The sequence below is a fragment of the Bombus fervidus genome, chromosome 15, assembly GCF_041682495.2.
Source record: "Bombus fervidus isolate BK054 chromosome 15, iyBomFerv1, whole genome shotgun sequence".
NCBI classification, from domain to species: Eukaryota; Metazoa; Arthropoda; class Insecta; order Hymenoptera; family Apidae; genus Bombus; species Bombus fervidus.
Window position 1 is genome coordinate 3059290 of NC_091531.1, and position 19229 is coordinate 3078518.

Sequence of the window (19229 nt, forward strand, 5' to 3'; positions counted from 1 at the left end):
ACGAAGAAGAGGACGACTGATCTCTACAATGATAAAAAAGAGCAAAGATCGATACAAACAAAGAGGTGAAAAAGAAAAGAGAAAGAACAGCGAAACACAAAGATTCACATAAACGTGGAAACGGTAGATGCAAGAAGACGGAGGACGAATGATACGATACAAAGCAAACTGGATCTGTCTGAGAATAAAACTGAGAGTTCTGCGACGGAATAGACGGTTAACTAGGTAAACCAGCAGCTAACTCGCTCGCCGCGATTCCAGTGAGTAACCAACCAAATAGTCAGGATCTGTTGAGTCTCGTTCTCGAGTGGCGTACATCGAGTCGAGTTCGACTACGTGGTGTCCAGTTTTCATGGGCTGGTGGGGTGTACTCCAGGTGGCCGTGGTGGGTGGCGTATAAGTAGAGGCCTGCATTCGCCGCCGTTCTCATACCCTCACCACGTCCTTCGACTACCTCTTACTTTTATATATACATACACCGGTGGTCTTTTTCCGCTTCTCTTTCTCTCCTTTTCCATATCCGTATCTCTCTTCTCGTAGTTTCGTACAACATAGTCGGACAGTCCTCTGCGTGTCACGTCGGGTTAAAAAGAGGGAGAGAGAGAGAGATAGAGTGAAAGAAAGAGAGAGAGAGAGAGTGAGAGAGAGAACGCGTGAAACGTATCGAAGGTACAGGTCGTGGCGTTCGTCGGAGAGACACGGCTCGTTTCTCGGATCGTCGCAGCTGGAAGACGAGTGTCGTCGAGAAGAAAGGGCAACGATGATCGCGAGTGTCCGGTGACAAAACGTGTTGCCAGTATTCTACGGTCGTTTCTTCCGTTACGATAGTATTCGCTGGTGCGAAGTTTCGAAGGTTGCTCGACCAACGTGCACCACCACATCTTCTACTTTACATCGTCGAGGAACTAGCGAGAGCAAGAAGAAGTGCAGAATAAGTCAACATGTGGATCAAATTCGCTCTTTTGTAAGTACAATTGTATATCGTGTTTCTTCGACTTTGAACATCCTTGAACTTTAAAGTTCGAAGGAATATGTTTTTATGGAAATGTCGACGTCGATGGTAAATCACGGATCGACACGGTGCAGCATTGGAAATTATTTCGCAAGCCGTCGCGCTCGAAAGCGCGGCTAATGGGGCGCAGTGACATTATCGCGCTGCTGTTTTCATTTTCGGCAAGTTTTCGTCCGCGCTGCTAACGACGTCTGCCGAGAATGGTGATTAACCGGTAACGTAGTCTGGAAAAAACAGTCCGCGTGGCTTTCTTCTCTCGGCTCTTTCAGCTGCTCGTGTTTCCCTTTTCCGGCATATCTCGCAAATTTTGCTGAACAATCAGTATATCTCGCGTATGTGGAGAAATTTTCATGGCAAGAGGAAGGTAGAATTTCGTGCTAACAGCCGATTCCACTGTCGTTGCAGCGTCCGTATTCGTGGGAAAAGTATCGACGAATGTAAAAATTCAATGCGACGAGAATTTCTGTATTCTACGAAATTGACGTGAACGAAATTTCTCTGATCGACGAATCTCGATGGGAGAAAGATTAATTATCGAAAAAGTCGTATTAAATATATAGGGAAATGTGGTTTCCTTTTTTTCTTCTCGTTGCTCCAACATCTCCATGCGATTTGCGCAACAGTGGAAAACAGGTTAAATAGAAAGTTCTCTCGATTACATCCTCGAACGTTTGCAAAGCTGTTTAACGCGCGATTCATAAAATTACGTTGCATCGGTGGGACAAAAAATATTTGCCGATTTTCAAATAGGCTTTCGCGGTAATGTTGTGAGTTACGTAACGCGAGTGTCTCGTGCCACTGCAGATACCGCGTATACACGTTGTATGCTTACGTAGATAGTGGCTTGTGAGCGAGACAGCTTTCTCCATATGGAAACACGCTAAATTCTATCGCTGTGCTTGCGTCCCGAGCTCAACCTTTCCATCTCTCTCGTAAAACTTCGTCTTAAAATCTTCTCTGTTTCTTCGTAGTCCGCATACCATCTTCTTCTAAATCTGATTTAATTAAATCTCGATAAACCTACTAAGATGATGCAAGCAGATAGGAGATTTTTTTCCGCCAGGCTCTCGCTTGGTAAAATGAAAGTGTTTAAATCGATAGGTCGGTAACCAGGCGAAAATAAAAATCTGATTTTTCCCACAACAATTTGTTCAATTACGATAATATTTATTTATCTAAAGGTAGGATCAGCGTTCGATCGATCGATCGATCGTACACGCAAGAGACAGGATATACATATATCGTTGCTTTCGATCGTGTTCGCAAATGTCGCGGTACAACTGTTCGAAGCCATCGACTTTCTATCGAACGGAAACACAGCGAAGCGCATACAATGGAAAAGGATCTCGAATATTTCGCACGACTATTATTTTTTTTTGTTTAACGAGAACAGCAAACCATGTATTCTTCGCATTATTAATCTGCTAAAACAATTACTTTGCCAGAGAGCGATAAACTTTCGGATGCCGAGTAAAAGTTCATTGTAAAATCGGATATTACAATTGCACGTGTAAAACAAGCTTGCAAACGTATCTCGCGTCCGGCGAAATATTTCTAGGTGTTTCGTTCGTCCTAATATTGGGTTGGTAACTAAATGATTGCAGAGTTTGTCAATAGATGGTATTGCCAACCCAATAGATACAATTTTTATCCGAGCAAATCTTCTACGATCAAGCGATCCGATAAAATTTTCATCGAGATAAATTGTCTCACGAATTATCAGTGGAAGATGTGGATTTTTCTGGCTGACTGTACGTAAAAATCCGTTGCTTTATTACACTGTCAGAGGGTTAATTTTACAGTAGCGGCTCTCCTTCATCGACAGAGGTAATCGATCGTAACCGATCGACCTTGTGGATAACTCGTTTCCTTGTAGCTGCTCCATCTTTTCTTTTTCTTTTTTCTCCCTCTTCTCGTGGGATTCTCGTCTCGTCTCGCCAAATCGGCCGACGTATGTGCATCATCAAATTACCCTTTTGAATCGACGCTTTTACAAATTTGCTTCTCGTTCGATCAGCGACAAGATCGTCTAACGATAAGAGCGGATCGATGGATGTCGATATCGTATGAAATTTTCGGACCTTTGCGTGAATCCGTGCAAACAACCTTGAGCCAAAGGAGGACGAGGTCGCGCTCGTATTCTCAGCCACGCTACTAGACGACCTTGACTTTTTCTTTCAATTAAATTATTCGCGCGTCAGAAAAATTCATCCTTTCGCGAACCAAAATCGATTACCAAAATGATTTCTCCCATCATTTCGCATTCATTGGCAATATTTTCTCGCGAATCATTAATTCACTCGTACAATTACTTTTTTTTTTCCAACTTTCAAAGGTCATCATAGGTGAAAGTTTTGAGTAGCTCGTCCTTTTTAAATTAAAAAATTAGACAATCGCGGATATCGAGTTTCTCTGCCCAATGTCGTTTAGTATTTTATTTAGTAATTCCACTTGTTCATTGGGAAACATAATAAAAGAATAATTGCAATTTATTGGATGATGAACAAAGTCCAATTGTACTGAGAAATAATCTCGGAATATATAGTTTCTAATTGTTTAAATAAAAAAAAAAAAAAAAGAGTAGAGAAATGATCGCATACAAACGCTACACATTTACTATTTGTTTAAATTAAATCCGCCATTTGCTATCATTTATCTGAATGAAATTATGGACACAAATGATCCGTCAATCGTGCATTTTCCCGCAATTAAATTGACAAAACTGATAAATTTGCGGTTGAACTTTAAGTCTAAGGGAGCTTATCGGTAGTTTTAGAGATCGAGTACGAGTTGAAAAAGGACAAGCCAAGTTGGTTGCAGCTTCCAGCTCACCGGCCAGGCACGAACTTTCACCATACCGAGCGTTGTCTCGTGGTAGAATCTGTACGGGTTTCTCGGAGATAATGCGTTTGATTTCGCTACGATCTTAACCCATTGCACGCTACCAAATTAATTTGCTAGCTGCCTGGTTTAGAATTATTTTTTTTTTTTTTATTAATTAGCAATTAAGCGTTCGAATACTTTCGTAAGCCAACTTTCACGATAGTCTTCAAGGGTTAAGCAAACGAATTGAGAATGGTAATAAAAGTGGAATTCTTGTTAATTCAGGATATCCTGTACCATCGCAAATACACTGGCAGACAATGGACCTCGAAGTAAAGCGGTGTCCATCGAAGGTAATACGTCTTTTCTTATTTTCCACTGCGTTCGATTATTCGAGCAACGTCTCTCACGTTGCTTTCTTTTCCTAACGTTGGTAGAATTCGTAACCTCGCACAAAGTGCCGGAGAACATCGCACGGCCGTCGGATTACGACGAGGACGACGACGACGTGGTCGACGTGGAAAGAAAAACGATCTCGAAGCACGGGAAACACACTAAGAAGGTTATACCAAAGTTCGAGAGTTTCGATAAGAAACTGGGCGATCTGGATCCAGTCAGACGTTTCGATTTCGTCGACGAAGACAAAGCGACTAACGGTAACAACGCGAAACGGCAGGTTCGCGTTGAATTGGAAAACTTCGGCGACACCGGAGTCCTTCAGGAAGATGGTATTCGAAGATCGGATACGCACAGATCGCGGCTACAGAGTAACAAAGACTCCGTCATTCCTGGAGTGCACGTCAGGTAAAGACATTTGCTGTTTCAACGATTTACAATTACACCGATTTGCCAACTCACTTGAACAATTATCGTAAAAAAAAAAAACTTGGATAAATATGTGAAAGTCGTAGCAGTGGTTTGAAATGTTAAAGTTGAGTCTGCATAAATTTGACCATCGAATTTCGTTTTCGAAATCGAATTTCAGCGACGAGTATCCGACTACCATGATGCCGGTTCTCACGACGCCACGCGAGGCGCGTGCTTTCGATTTCGTCCCGGTGAACATCATCCGTGACGATGGTAAAGAAACGTCGTTCCACGAACGCAACTTTGGCGACTTCAGCGACGTCAGTTTAGTGCCCGCTGGAACGAATTCGCGTATCCAGGTGACAATCCCTCTCCATTTTAACGCGTTCTTACGTCCAGTAGCCGGTTATTTCTCGCGCTGACCAACCGATAAAAGTCATAGGTCGAAGAAACTTTTCTCGTTTAGATTGTCCGAAAAGTTTATTTCATTTTATAAGGAAATAATAGACGCACAATTTTTTGTTTTATATCTGAGGTGATATTGGGTGTAGTACGTTAAATAATCACTCGGTGTTTAGGTCAACAATATATTTACTAACAAGTGTTTTTTTTTTTTTTTTTATCGCGTCGCGTATCGCTCTCGGTTTCGCTAGTCAATCTCGCTGCCCGGTTACAGTTCGACTTTTTCGCTTCCTGGTTCGAACCTAACTGTCGATCGGATTCGATTCTTTTCTTTTTGTCACCCCCTTAGTATTCCCACCATCCACGCGTCCGTTAGGCGTTCGCGATCGTTGCCACGCGCGCCTCCTTCTCGAATATTCGACGGAAGGACCGTTGGGATATTGATGACTCATTAGGCACTTCGCTTCGGCGATGTACATTGTTGCCGAGTGCTGCCACATATCAGTTTATTGAATTATGCGCGAACATAGTAATAGAAATAGAACGAAATGGATCATACCTAATTCAGTAAAATAATATACAACAGAAATTATTGTTCATCTATTATCACCTTGTGAAACGAAAGAAACTTTTCGGACAACCTAATATCTATACAGAATTAACGCAAATCTGTGGCTACAACAGGTAAAGAAAGGACCGAACGGAAAGGACTACGAATACGAGTACGTATACTATTACTATGACGAGGAGGACGAGAACAAAGCGGGTACAGCGGACTCTGCTGTCACCAATTCTTACGACGTTCCTTCTAGAACTACGTCCGCTCCTAGACGCGGAGGATCCTCCGCCAACAGAAGCAAGTACAGTAACGTGGAAAGGTCCAGCACGGTGGAACCTGCCAGCAACGAAGTGATACCAAATCGCAATAACAACAGAGGCAGGCAATTGGTCGATGCGGAAGATGTCTCCGAAGAAAGGTTACCAACGAACACTAGATTTCCACCTAGGTGCGTGTTTCGTGCGAAACCTTAACCATCGTCCCTTTCCTTTCCATTTTTCCTTCGCGCTGCTATTCGAGTAATAAATATAGCTACAAACTCGTACGACAACAGATCACGATCGAATCACAACACGGCGACCACGGAGCCTTCTAGAACCCGTGGGAATCGTCCTAGACCTGGTCTAGACCTCGTTGACTCGAGCAGTTTTCGAACGCATCAAGAGGGTCCAGAGTTTCCTCAGGTTCTACCTAAGGGACCCGTCAGATTTCTCGGTGTTACTCCGAACGAGGACAATGGAGAAGAGAGAGCGACAGCTAGAGGACGCGGCAGACCACAAAGGGTCCAAGAACCTGCTCCTGTAGAAGAGCTGGTCGAGGACGTGCCCGCTCCCACGACTAGGAGGAGACCGATCACCACAATGTCGCCTCAAGTAATTATCACACCGTTTCATTTATTTTTACTTTTTTTCGTGTATTTTTCTTTTATATTAATGCTACAACTCGTATAACTAAAGATAGAATTCATAGCAATTATCCGTTGAGCGTATCCCAAACAGCTGTGTAATTATATTTCCTTGCAGACCGAAGGCGAAGCAGTCAGAGGATCCTCGCACGGCAGCGAAGAGAAAGAAGAACAAACGGAAGAAACGTCTTCGTCAACAGAGAAGAGCAGAGACAAACAACCATCCTTGGAGAAGCAAGAATACGAAGACTCGGATTCCTCTTCAACGACCTCGGCAAGCACCGCTTCAACTGCCACGGAAGATCCAACCACAGAGTATCCGTCTTCGATGGACAAAGTGGCGCTCGACTTGTACGCTTTCGTGCAACAGGGTCAAAATAATTTGGTGGACGCGTCTAGCAGCGAAGCTACCGACTCTTCGTCAGACGAATCGACGATCTCTAACGAGGAAGCTACTACCGATCTGTCAGCTGTGACGGATATGTCCGCCACCACGGTGACCCTGGAACCCACGACGATCACCACTGCGGCGTCACCCACCGAACCGATGACTACTACGGCTGCTACAACTACTACTGTTAGTACCACCACGACTACTACGACTACGACGACCGAACCTCCTACTACTACAACTACTCAGGCACCTGCTGGCAGGGGAAAGTTCAGGAGGCCAGGAATAGGGGGAACTACAGGTTCCAGAAATAGGTAGGAAAAGATTTTAAACAAAGGATTCTTGTACGACGATCTGATTCCTTAACGTTGCGATTTTGACATTGGGAAAAATCGTCGAATATGAATATAGTCGTCTTTGAATATTAATAGAAATTAAGATGTGAAATTTATGGTACCGTGCGCGAGTCACTCGCAAGCGGAAGACAATTTTCTTTGCTAGATTCAGATTCAACAGCGTCTTATTTCCTTCTCCAGATTCAAATCCAACGGAGGCGGAAGTACGACAACCACCGAAGCTCCGGCGGAACCAACGCAGCGTACGCGAAACCGCTTCGGAGGAAACGGTTCGAACGGCGGTGGTTTCAAGAGAAACCGTCCTGGACAAAAACAAGCGTCCGTGGAAGAGGACGCGGTGCAGAAAGAGAGTTCCAGCTCGGTGCACGCGGAACGTCCTTCCTCCAGTACTCGTAGCAGATTCCGTGGCACTGGATCCACGAGATCCGTCTCGTCGACGACACCAGCCACGTCGAATGGTGGGTCGACCGCCGCCTCCAATGGACCGTCAGGAATATCAAGACCGTCTTTCAATAAATTAAACATCAATCGGCGACGTGGAAGACCGACTACGAATGCTCCAAACGCTAGCGAGGAGAGCCAGGAGTCGACTCGCTCGGAAACAGCGAAGGAAACCGCGCAGGAATCTGTTACAACCGCGCCAAAGTCTACTGTTCGTGGGCGACTTCCGGCCACAGGAGTCAGACCAGTCATTAAACCTGGAGCGAGGATAAATCTGAGAAGCAAACCGGGTCATTCGACGACCACTACGACTACCACGCCGCTGCCTGCGGATAAAGAGGAAGAATCGTCTATCGATGAGCCAGCGGGAGAGGGGACCGAAGAGGAGACTCATGAGGTGAGTTTTAAGGGTCCTACACACGATCGATGATACACAGCGCAGCAGCAGAAACATCCAACGGTTTTTAAGTCTCCCTCCGTCTGCAACCTTCTCTTTACTGGCGTCGCCTGCATACGACGGTAGTTTAAATCCTTAGGTAGTTTATTTTAAGTTCTCGTGTTTCGAGGGATCACCCAAAATTCTTAAACACTCTCCCAATAGTCTGAAGTTTCATAATAAAACGCAGAAATAAAACAGTTGTTTTTATCGCTACGTTTTTATAGTACAGAAAAAAGTAAGAAAAATACGGACAAACCGGTGTATGCAGGCGGAGAGTTAAAACGAAGAAGCATTGTACCCAGAAGGAAACGCGAAGATTTATCGTTTCATGGCGGTACACAATGCCGATTCCGTGAAAAATTAACAAAACTTATATTTGGGATATATTCATACAGTGTCTTGAACAGTTTGGTAGACAGAAGATACTATACATTTTCTATAGTACTCTGTAATATTGGATTATGCTGCTGTTGGCGAGAAAATCGTAAGATACCTTGTAAACACTGTTCGTAAACACGTTTGCTAGTAAATACGGCGTCTGAATGTCCCTCGGTCAAACTTCTCTGCATTTCGCTTTCACTAAATGCCCTTTCGCAAAATGTCACATGCCGTGCATACTTTGACACTAATTCGCGTCTGTTTCTCGTCTTTCGTGTGCCAGTTGCGTACGACGAATGCCTTGCATGGTTCTTGTCGTCAATTTCAGTCAGTCAATTTCACGTTCAATTATTCTTGCATGTTGGAAAAGTTGCACGGGCATCGGTGTGTAATTCAACAGTCGATACACGATACACCATGAAAATGTTGGTTATGGCTATGAAAATACAGCGGTTCGTGAAAATCTTCCAACGCTTGTGCGTTGTACTATTAACAATTTCTCCATTCGCTCAAAATATTTCTTTATCCAGGCACCGGCAGAGACCAGCCCGCCGCCAACGCGTTCCACCACTGTGAATCCACTAAACAAACTGCGAAATCGAAACAGACTACAAGTACATCCGAAAACAACTACCAGAGCACCAGTGTCGCTAGCATCGAGAAGATCGCCATTGTTGCCACGTCGCAAGGTAACCGAGGCACCAGTTGCCCAATCTAGCCAGGAGGAAGCGTCCGAGGAAGCAGACAGTTCCAGCGAAACAGAGGCGACCGAAGCCATATCGGCTGAAACGAGCACAGCAGCGAGCACAAAACACGAGGAAACCAGAGGACTCGGTGGACTTTTGGCGCCTAGGCGCAGGATAACGCCGCGACGACCTGGTCAAATCATCTCGCGGGAGTAACAGTGAATAATTAAACGAACGATCCTATCTATCCATCGAGCCGTTTCTATTCCTCGTCGTAGTCGGAATCGAGAAGGATCAAAGTTACTTGAAAACGCGATCAATTACGAATCTGAGGGGAGGCCGACAGAGAAGCTCTTATCGCGAAAATTGACGCGAGAATTCGAGAAGAAAAGGCTTAAGATAGTAAAGATCGCATCGTTCCTGAATCTTCAGTATTCGTGTCATTTTTCAGCTCGAATTTTGTAGGAGAAAAGGGAAATTCTGTCGCGTTAGTTTATCTCGATCGAACGACAATCTCGAAAACTGCTGACGAGGCGAGGGGCCATCCCTCGGGTGTAAATCGCAAATTTTGAGAAAAATTATGTATGATGTCGTAGTTATGGAAAAAATATTTGACATGTTTTTTTTGTCATGCGTATAGAGCGAACGTATGAATTAGACGGTGGATGTAAGTACGTACATGATGAAAACCGTTTCCGGTTTTCACTGAGAGAATTTTCATTGAATGTGCGCGCACGAATATCATGCGACCGCTATTGAAGATAATAACGCGATTTCTTATCTTTATTTAATAAATAAACGCGATTCTCGTAGAAAGATATCGTCAGATGCACTTTGCTAAAGCGATACGTGGTCGCATTCGACTCCACACTTTTAGAACGATATACAACTCGCGTCGTATCGTAAGACAATGTTTCTGTAATTACAATGTTCCATGATACGCTGTAAATATGATATTGCAATTAAAGATATGTAAACTCAGATATATCGTCACTCTGTTTCCCTTTTAATTTTCATCGTAAGTTCTCTGAAAAAAGATTTAAGGACAACTGTTAAGGACAGTCAAAGGCCCACGTACCGTAATTCAGACGCTCAATAAACCTAAGGAACCACCATAAACAGAATCTTTTTAACGAAATCTGCAATCCTGTAAGTATGTTCTGTTTGTGACTGGTACTTAAAACAGTTCTTGGGATTATTATTCGCTCTTAAAAATCACGGAGAAAGCGGGTATTACCTAACGGGAAAAGCGAGTATTTGTCTAACGGAAAAGCTGGTTGTTCCCATGAACAATGTCACGCACGAGTCACGTTGGTAGGAGACTTCCTCCCCCTATCTTCATTCTTTAACGTGGATCATCACCAAATAGGCATCGCAGATCGTTACGCTCACTTTCCTGACGAAAAGTGTGAACAACGAATCCGCGTTCTTCGTTCAAAGGGCACACCCATACTGAGCTTTCCTTCGTAATAACATACAGTAGCGGACAAAAGTTTAAGATGATGATTTGTAAACCGGATTACAAACATCTTATACGCATATTGTTCTTCTATTCGGTTTGTCTCTTTGGAACAACATAGCTGTATGTTTTGACCTTCGTAACCTCAGACCGTCAAGTTGTTTAATACAAACAATGTAGGAGTTACAACAGTTAGTTACCGCTTAGCACTTGTAAACAGTGGACATTAGTTTAAGACGATCTATGTAAAACGTAAATATGAGTACAGTTTTTTGAACATTTTGATTCTGGAATGTCAAAATCGTTGTTTAGTGTACCTTTTATTGCTTAAAATTCATTTAGGTAGGAACAGGCTATGGGTAAATCAAAGAATTGACTTGAAAACGAAAGGGAAGAAATTGTAAGGCTGTGAAAGCAAAGTAAAACCTTCACCGAAATAGCAAATATAGTGAACAGGTCAGAAACTGCTTGTAAGCAAGCTTGGTATAAATATTTAAAGGTAAGCGTGTATTACGATCAACTGAAAAACGGAAGACCACGAAAAACAACGCTGAAAATGGATCGCCGGGTTTATCGATTGAGCGAAAAGGATCTGTGGATCCTTGTGAGCATCGCAAGGCCCGTGGTGTTCTTCAGTCGTCGGTCTTGTATCCTGTGTGTCACCTGCTTTGTGCGTTGATCGGAGGTGAGGCGTCGAGAGTTTGCCGAAGATGGAAGGGCCCGTTCCGTGTTCGTCGTAATGGTGTAAGGTCCAAGCTTGCCACAGCCGTAGGGATTCGTGATGATGGAAGTATATCTCTCTATGGTAGCGCGCTATCACGGTCGCACAACCTACACACCCTTTTCGCTGTCGATCACGTCGGGGTCACCAATTATGTGGCGGACTAGGCCCGTGATAGTTGTATAATTGGCTGTAGATGTCGCTCGCTGCTGGGGGGTCTATGGTATTTACTTCCTAATTATTGTATAGAATTGGAAGAAAAATATCGGACTACGGGCACCGGGATTTGAACCTGGGTACCGAACGTTCATAACTTAAGCCGTTAATCACTGCGCTATTGTTGTTCGGTGCTAGCTAATGTCTAGTGGCGGTATTTGTTGTCGAATGCCGCTACAGATCGTTTTCGTAGTGCAAATAATATTTCTGCGCAGATAAACTATAAAAACAATACACAAATTAGTGCTGTAACTGTTAGGAGAAGATTAGAGCACTAACTTGAGAGGACAAAGACCCCAAAAGAAACCACTACTGAGCTCTAGGAATCGAAAAAGACGACTTGCATTTGCTAAAGCTCATAAGCACTAAACAAGTGAAGATTGGCAAAAGGTGTTGTTTTAGGACAAATCGAAATTCAATCGCGTCTCTTCTGACGGGATACGGTATGTTAGACGTGGAATTGGTAAAAGTTTGAAAGCACAGTGCGTTTCAAAAACTCTTAAACATGGTGGTGGAAACGTTATGGTGTGGGCGTGTTTTTCTCGAGGCGGCCCTGGTCCGATATGTCGTATCAATGGAATTATGGACCGTTTTCAATACATGGACATACTCAAGAACACGATGTTGCCTTTTGCACGCAACAATATGAGTGATGATTTTATTTTTCAAAATGATAATGATCCGAAGCACACGGCTCGGGTTGTGAAACTGTTTTGAAGAAGAAAATATTACCGTGCTGCCGTGGCCGTTGCAATCACCAGACATTAAATTAATCCAGAATTTGTGGAGCATCATAAAAAAGACAGTACAAGGTTATAAAGCAAAAAATTAAAATGAACTTTACAATTGAAACAGCTTGGAGTAATATTACGGTAGATCAATGTGAAAAATTAATAGATTCTATGCCAAGAAAATGTACCAAAGTGATAAGAAATAACGGATATTGGACAAAATATTGAATTTAAACAAAAATTGTGTATATTTTCTTACCAAAAATTAATATTTTTTGTGTAATCTTACACTTTTGACCGACGAAATATTATACAGATTTCCTTCCTTTTTTATAACTTATCTACTGAGCAAAATATCAAAATGAAATTTTTTTTGTAAGTGTACAAACAAATGTCTAATTAGTTAATGCCAAAAATACAACACTGTATTTATATTTTTTATGGAAAATAAATCAATTATTTATTTCTTCCATTTTGTCTTAAACTTTTGTCCGCTACTGTAAGAGCGAATAGTTAGTTAACACCATCTCGAGTTAAAATACAGTTCGAGGAATAGAAGGAGTCAGAAGTCAAGTCATCACATTCGCCAAGTCGAAGACAGTCGATCGACAGAAGATACATCATCACAGTCGCCAACACGAAAGGAGTCTCAGACGTAACATTGTATCACATTGAAGTTGTTGGATTTTTAAAATATATATTATAACCTGTTAATATCAGCGTTATACTTACTCAACCACCCTTATTATCCCAAAAGAAATAAGAGATCGATCGATTCATGGCGTCGATTATTCAAATCGTAACGGAAATTTACGACTCCTGTTGGCGCTTCTTCGAAATAGCGTCTCCCCGCGAACGTTCGAAAGTTCAACAACCAAACTTGAAAATGCAATTTACATCAAATCTTAAACCATCAGCTCGATGCATATGAAACGACGTTTAGTCGAGATTTGTCACTGTTCACATCTCAAGTTTCAAATTTTCAAACGTAAATTTGTTACGTAACGTAATATATATTTTTACATGTACGTATAATAATAGAAAATAACAAATAAACAATCTCAGCGGCTTTTAGAATGTGTTGCATATGTGTGATGCGATAGGGTGATATGATAGGGTTAATATGTAAGTATTAAAATATAAGTACACATCTGGTTTGTGCCCCCAACGTCTATGTATATGTCGGAGATGAAAGAATATCTTTCTTTCGGAATGTTTGGGAAGGTCCCCAATACTTTAGTCCAGACATTTTATTATAGCTGTATTTAAATAATAAAACTGAGAAATAGTTGTTTATGATTTCATCTGAGTATGAGTAACGGGTCGCTGAACGTAGCCACGGTCACGATAGGGACGCATACCTAACAGAAGTATGGAGTAATTAAATAGCTCTCCTTAAAAACAAAGATTGACCCGAGGGGTACAGAGAGGTACGGAGAGGGGTATATAAGGGCAGTTCTACTTGGACTGAGATTTAGTCAGATAAATTCTACTTATACTGTGGACAAGTACGTTGAGTCACACCCGAATCGTGGATCAGTAAGTTGAGTTCGTTTTAGACTGTGGAATAAATCGTATTCGTCATCCCGTTGACTGTGGATTCGTTATTGAGTCTAAGATCATTGCCATTCACATCCCGAGTATCTAATTACCACAAAATTCTGTCACAATCGTAATTATACTAGTAAATATCTTCGCTCTTGCTAACAACAATGTCTAATCTAAAGAAAGATTCATTAAACGATCTTAACCCTAATGTTAACCCGACATATACATTCTATGGCTAAATATGAAAACTAAAACAGAATCGATAAGTGTTAATATAGAAATCGTTTTTATCAACTGTTCAACTGGAAATAGCGTAAGTAATGCTTTCTAGAATCAACGCGTGGTTCGTGACCAGCAGAACAAGGTGGACTACAAATAGAAGGAAAATTGAGTAAAGATGGTGACAAACGGGGAAGTGGTCGAATGTTTCGAACAGTTAGATATCTAAATTAGCAGTAAATAATCGTTCGTGCTCCGGTCAACATGTGAGTGGAGATTCATGAGTTTGCAGACAATAGTAATAAACACGTGTCAATTTGGAAAGAGGGATAAAAGTCGGCAAAAACGAAGGTACGACAGGATGCTTTGTTTATGGAGATCAGCTGTGTTACCAAACATTCCTATCGCTTTCGCTGCAGCGTCTACGACGCTTCTATTTTCGTCGAATAAAGGTCAGCCAAAAGCATAGACAAAAGCGATGCTTGATGCACAAACAATACATCGTAATTCAACCACATTGTTGATAATCTCGCAAAATCGGACCTTGAATTTCATTTTTAAAAAATATTGAAAAAATCGAATGCATCCTCTTATCGGAAAATGAATCGAGTTTTCTATTGCGCGTTCACTGATCGTTCAATTTTTCATTTTTCTTAGTCCAAAAAACTAAACTGTTATTGTTACATATGTATGTATGCGTCACGTTTTTAATTTCTCAATATCATCAATCACGCGAATAATATTTTAATAATTTAACACAATGTTAACTTCGATTGTATACTTGCAAAGAACTTAAACCGAAATGTAATGGTTAAGGATGCATCTTGGAAAATATTCACTTTGTGCTTATACTTGCAAAGAAATTGCATGAGAGCATAGTGGTTAAAAAATATCTTTTTATGTGTTAACATATTCTTTGACACAAAGGATGACCAATTGATTGAGAAACATTGATGCAATCTTCAGATAAGAGTATAATTGTTAAAATGTAGACAAAGAAACTTCGTTCCTTTTGATATTTATATATATATATATATGTAATAATAGAAATGAAATACAATAAGGAAATTAATAGGCTAATATAAACGCAGTTTCTATCGCATTAACAAGTTCATTTGGTGGGTGGCTTACATTTTAGATGCTTGTGAAGCAACCGTTGACCGGTAGTTAATTATTCTTAATGACATGTGAGAATGAAACGAGAAACTGTCATTACCTGTGTAGAGCCAAACCGACGAGCAAAAACGGTAAGGCTGTAACATTTAGGTAATTAATAATCCATTATCCATTGTTTCTATTCCTATCCTCTCAAAACCATAAGAGAATACATTACAATCAATGTATTTTCTGTATTAAATACAAATTTTCGATTAATTCTATGTGTACTAGTCTTCTTATAAAATTGAATTAATTTATTGAAAAAATAAATCTGTATGTACCACGTTTTTCTAGATGACGACGGTATTGGATGGCAGCTACCAACGTATGGAGCCATACGATGGGGAAGAAGAGGATGGAGAAGACGATGATGAACATGAGGAAACACCTCAGGAATCTGGTGTTATGATACACGTAGTACCAGAAGGAAATAAGGCTAGATGGAATCATATTGAAGATTTAGATTCTTTTTTTACAAGAATGTACCACTACCATCAAAAACATGGATTCGCTTGTATGATACTCCAAGAAGCACTTGAACTAGGACAGTTCATTTTCGTAGTTACTTTTTCAACTTTTCTCTTTCATTGCGTCGATTACTCCGTATTGTTCAAGTGAGATTTGCTTAACAATATTAATACGATAAATAGCAACATAAGTGAAAAACTCGACTAATAGATTTGATATATTTCCAGGAACAAGCCCCAAACATCGCACAAAACGTCGATAAGCGACGTGATTTTACCAACGAGCGAATGTGTAGCATCTATGGGTCTGGTTACTTGGATCTGTATTTTAGTAGCCGCGATTTTTTGGATTTTACGATTAGTAAAAGTTTTGTATCATTGCACGCAGTTTTGGGACATAAAGTTATTCTTTAATACCGCGTTGAAAATCGAAGACTGCGATTTGGACAATCTCACCTGGCACGAGGTACAAAAGCGAGTTAGAGAAGTGCAAAAGGAGCAGGAAATGTGCATCCACAAAAGAGAGCTTACGGAATTAGATATATACCATAGAATATTAAGATTTAAAAATTATATGGTGGCTATGATCAATAAATCCTTGTTACCTGTTCGACTCAAAATCCCTGTTATAGGAGAAATTATTTTCATGACAAGAGGATTGAAATACAATATGGAGCTATTGTTGTTTTGTAAGATTCTATATTCTTGGATATTTATTAATTAAAAATAATATATGTATAAGAATAAAAATATAAATTGTTTCCACACAGGGGGACCATGGTCTCCGTTTGAAAACAATTGGCACCTCAAGGAAGACTATAAAAAGTTAAACAAAAGACAAGAACTTGCAAGAGCACTATCTAAACATATTTTATGGGTTGGAATAGTGAATTTTCTACTTTGCCCGTTAATTTTACTCTGGCAGATACTCTATTCGTTTTTTAACTACGGCGAGGTGAGTACACGGTTTGATTCAAGATAAATTTCTTGCTCGATATATATATTTCGTCTCTTAGGAATAATCTTATTGGAAAATATTTCTGTTCCGAACAGATCATCAAGCGAGAGCCAGGAACTTTAGGTACAAGAATGTGGTCTTTATACGGCCGGTTATACCTCCGTCATTTCAACGAACTTGATCACGAATTGAATGCCCGTCTAAATCGCGCATACCGTCCAGCTTCGAAATACATGAGCATATTTACATCCCCCATTATGACTGTTATCGCGAAAAACGTTGCTTTCGTAGCTGGAAGTATATTAGCAGTTTTATTAATATTAACCGTATACGACGAGGACGTACTTACGGTGGAACACGTGTTGACTACCATGACCATATTGGGTGCTATGGTCGCAGGAGCAAGAGCGTTTATACCGGATGAGAATTTAGTTTGGTGTCCAGAGACTCTTTTAACCGCTGTCTTAGCGCATACACATTATAGACCGGATAGTTGGCGAGGTCATGCTCATACTCAAACCACGAGAGCAGAAGTAGCACAACTATTTCAATATCGTGCAGTTCATCTCTTAGAAGAATTAATTTCCCCTCTGCTTACACCATTTATTCTGTGCTTTCGGATGAGACAAAGAGCTTTAGATATTGTAGACTTCTATCGTAACTTCACGATCGAAGTTACAGGCGTCGGAGACGTTTGCAGTTTTGCACAAATGGACGTGCGTAAACATGGCAATCCAACGTGGCAAACGGTGACTAGAAGTCCTGTCATAGATCAGACTGGTAGATACGATGCTAACCAGTACGTCATGGATCCGGAGAAACTTCAAATTCCTGTATCAGATCAATATACGCAAGCAGAAGACGGGAAAACCGAATTGTCCCTTATTCATTTTACCTTAACGAACCCCGAGTGGAAACCACCGAGTCACGCTGAGAATTTCGTCGCAGCTTTACGAGAAAGAGTGAAGAAAGAAGTGCAAGGTGGTATACACGGTGAAATTAATCCCCTTTTGACAAGCTTGAACAGTTTATCTAGTTTGGAACCGGGTGTAAGTGTTTAATGCATCTCTATTCGAAATTAAAACGATGTAGAATTTAATTTGTCCAATCGTTTCAGTACAATGATATAGTATCGAACATAATTCGGAGCACAATGGTAAATCAGCCCGGTGGGCTAAGCACGAGTAATATGTTCGTGAACCAACCTGGTACCTCAACGGTTTCTGCCGCTGGAGATGAATTGTTGAATGTGAAATCGGACATTTTACCGCATGCCGTTCAACGTGGTTTAAGCAAAGCCGAAGGACCTGTACACAATGAAAAAGGATTTCTGTATGGTTTGCAACAAGGTATCTCGAATCAGTCTCTAGGGGCCTCTGTTTTTGTATCGAGCCACGAGTTATCTACCGATCTATCTGTACCGGTGGAGTTAATCGCTGCCGATATGTCTCTGTCTACATTGTACCTGCATGAACTTCATCACAGACAAGTATGTTTTCCAGCTGTATTTTTAAATGGCACCAGTGATCGATTGAAATAAACATTGCTGAATCATTGGTGTCATTCGTTATTAGAATAAAATGCTTTGCAAGAAACATTAAATATCAACATTAATATATACATGTACATTCATGTATGAACTATATTTATATAGAAAAATTAAGTGCCGGATTAAATAATCTATCAACTACAGGTTCGGAGGAGGGGCTATCAAGAAATGGCTGCTAGAAGCGTATGGCAACGAAGCCCTGTTCAAGAGCTTGCTACGCTTCCTGAAGTTAGACAAGAGAGAGCACCCTTGCTCTTACATCAAGATTCTTCTATAAGAAACAATAGAGAATTTAAATATAACATGAACACTCATTTAGATAGCATCTGAATCATTCGTGCAGTGATATCGCCACTTTTAACAGAATAAAATATTTTCATTCGCTTAACGATGCGATGTCCTCGTGATTTATTTTATAGCAAGAGAATAGCTAGAACGTTTAAGAATCTGTGTTATCGATGTAAATACAGTATCGAAATATTCCTTGACTAGACTCTCGTTTAGAAAGTGAAACGATCTCGAATGCCTATTTTAATATATTCGAAGGCCTACGCGTGTGTACATTTTGCGCATCAAATTACGAATAAAACGCTCCCCAAAATTGTGCTAGGTTGTTACGTTATACAACATGAAGAACCAATTGGGTTTCCCACGAAGAAATTTTTGTGAAAAAAATTCATTACTTGTATACATATTGCAACAGACAGAAAAAGCTATTAATCTCTTTTTCCTTTTTTTGTTTTTTAAGTAAATGCAATTATAAAGATACGAATCTTCTGTATGTATGCGTGTGTGCGCGCGCGCATGTGTGTGTCTGTGTGTGGTAAGATCAGCTCTAGTTTTCAATGCCACGATTCTCTAGTCATATGAAATGAATCACACGCCATAGCATAAAGAATTATTTATTTCTTAAAATGTAGTTACTCGATAAACACGATGGCTGAACGTTAACGGCTACAGCATGCGAGAAATCGCTTATACACTGTATATATACTCGTATCCGAG

The 19229-nt window shown here is 40.8% G+C and overlaps 2 protein-coding genes and 1 long non-coding RNA gene across 7 annotated transcripts; all 3 read left to right on the top strand.

The window, feature by feature from the left end:
• Positions 1-415: 415 nt before the first annotated feature.
• On the top strand, positions 416-9521 carry LOC139994631 (uncharacterized). 2 transcript variants are annotated; one of them, XM_072017475.1, is made up of 10 exons: positions 416-964; positions 4121-4188; positions 4273-4639; positions 4821-5001; positions 5729-5766; positions 5857-6051; positions 6157-6475; positions 6626-7212; positions 7435-8092; positions 9043-9521. In XM_072017475.1, the coding sequence occupies exons 1-10, from the start codon at positions 942-944 to the stop codon at positions 9412-9414; spliced, it is 2808 nt and encodes a 935-aa protein (XP_071873576.1). In that variant the 5' UTR covers positions 416-941; the 3' UTR covers positions 9415-9521. The 2 variants fall into 2 exon arrangements, with proteins under 2 accessions (XP_071873576.1, XP_071873575.1); XM_072017474.1 differs by having other exon boundaries at positions 5729-6051.
• Positions 9522-11875: 2354 nt separating this feature from the next.
• Positions 11876-12728, top strand: LOC139994723 (uncharacterized). Its single transcript, XR_011801703.1, has 2 exons — positions 11876-11967; positions 12373-12728. It is a non-coding gene; the product is annotated as an uncharacterized lncRNA (long non-coding RNA).
• Positions 12729-14230: 1502 nt separating this feature from the next.
• Atg9 (autophagy-related protein 9) lies at positions 14231-18937 on the top strand. 4 transcript variants are annotated; one of them, XM_072017592.1, is made up of 9 exons: positions 14231-14544; positions 15231-15339; positions 15545-15864; positions 15946-16406; positions 16488-16672; positions 16771-17724; positions 17793-18164; positions 18369-18693; positions 18729-18937. In XM_072017592.1, the coding sequence occupies exons 2-8, from the start codon at positions 15286-15288 to the stop codon at positions 18552-18554; spliced, it is 2532 nt and encodes an 843-aa protein (XP_071873693.1). In that variant the 5' UTR covers positions 14231-14544; positions 15231-15285; the 3' UTR covers positions 18555-18693; positions 18729-18937. The 4 variants fall into 4 exon arrangements, with proteins under 4 accessions (XP_071873693.1, XP_071873694.1, XP_071873696.1 ...); XM_072017593.1 differs by having other exon boundaries at positions 14231-14443; XM_072017595.1 differs by lacking the exon at positions 15231-15339.
• Positions 18938-19229: the final 292 nt, after the last annotated feature.

Excerpts from the sequence above, each read along its gene's own strand:
- LOC139994631 (XM_072017474.1), top strand. The coding sequence starts at position 942 with ATGTGGATCAAATTCGCTCTTTT. Across the intron at positions 6,476-6,625 it reads TCACCACAATGTCGCCTCAA|ACCGAAGGCGAAGCAGTCAG; the intron begins GTAATTATCACA and ends ATTTCCTTGCAG. Across the intron at positions 8,093-9,042 it reads CCGAAGAGGAGACTCATGAG|GCACCGGCAGAGACCAGCCC; the intron begins GTGAGTTTTAAG and ends TTCTTTATCCAG.
- Atg9 (XM_072017592.1), top strand. The coding sequence starts at position 15,286 with ATGAAACGAGAAACTGTCATTACCTGTGTAGAGCCAAACCGACGAGCA. Across the intron at positions 16,407-16,487 it reads TATGGAGCTATTGTTGTTTT|GGGGACCATGGTCTCCGTTT; the intron begins GTAAGATTCTAT and ends GTTTCCACACAG. Across the intron at positions 16,673-16,770 it reads CGTTTTTTAACTACGGCGAG|ATCATCAAGCGAGAGCCAGG; the intron begins GTGAGTACACGG and ends TGTTCCGAACAG.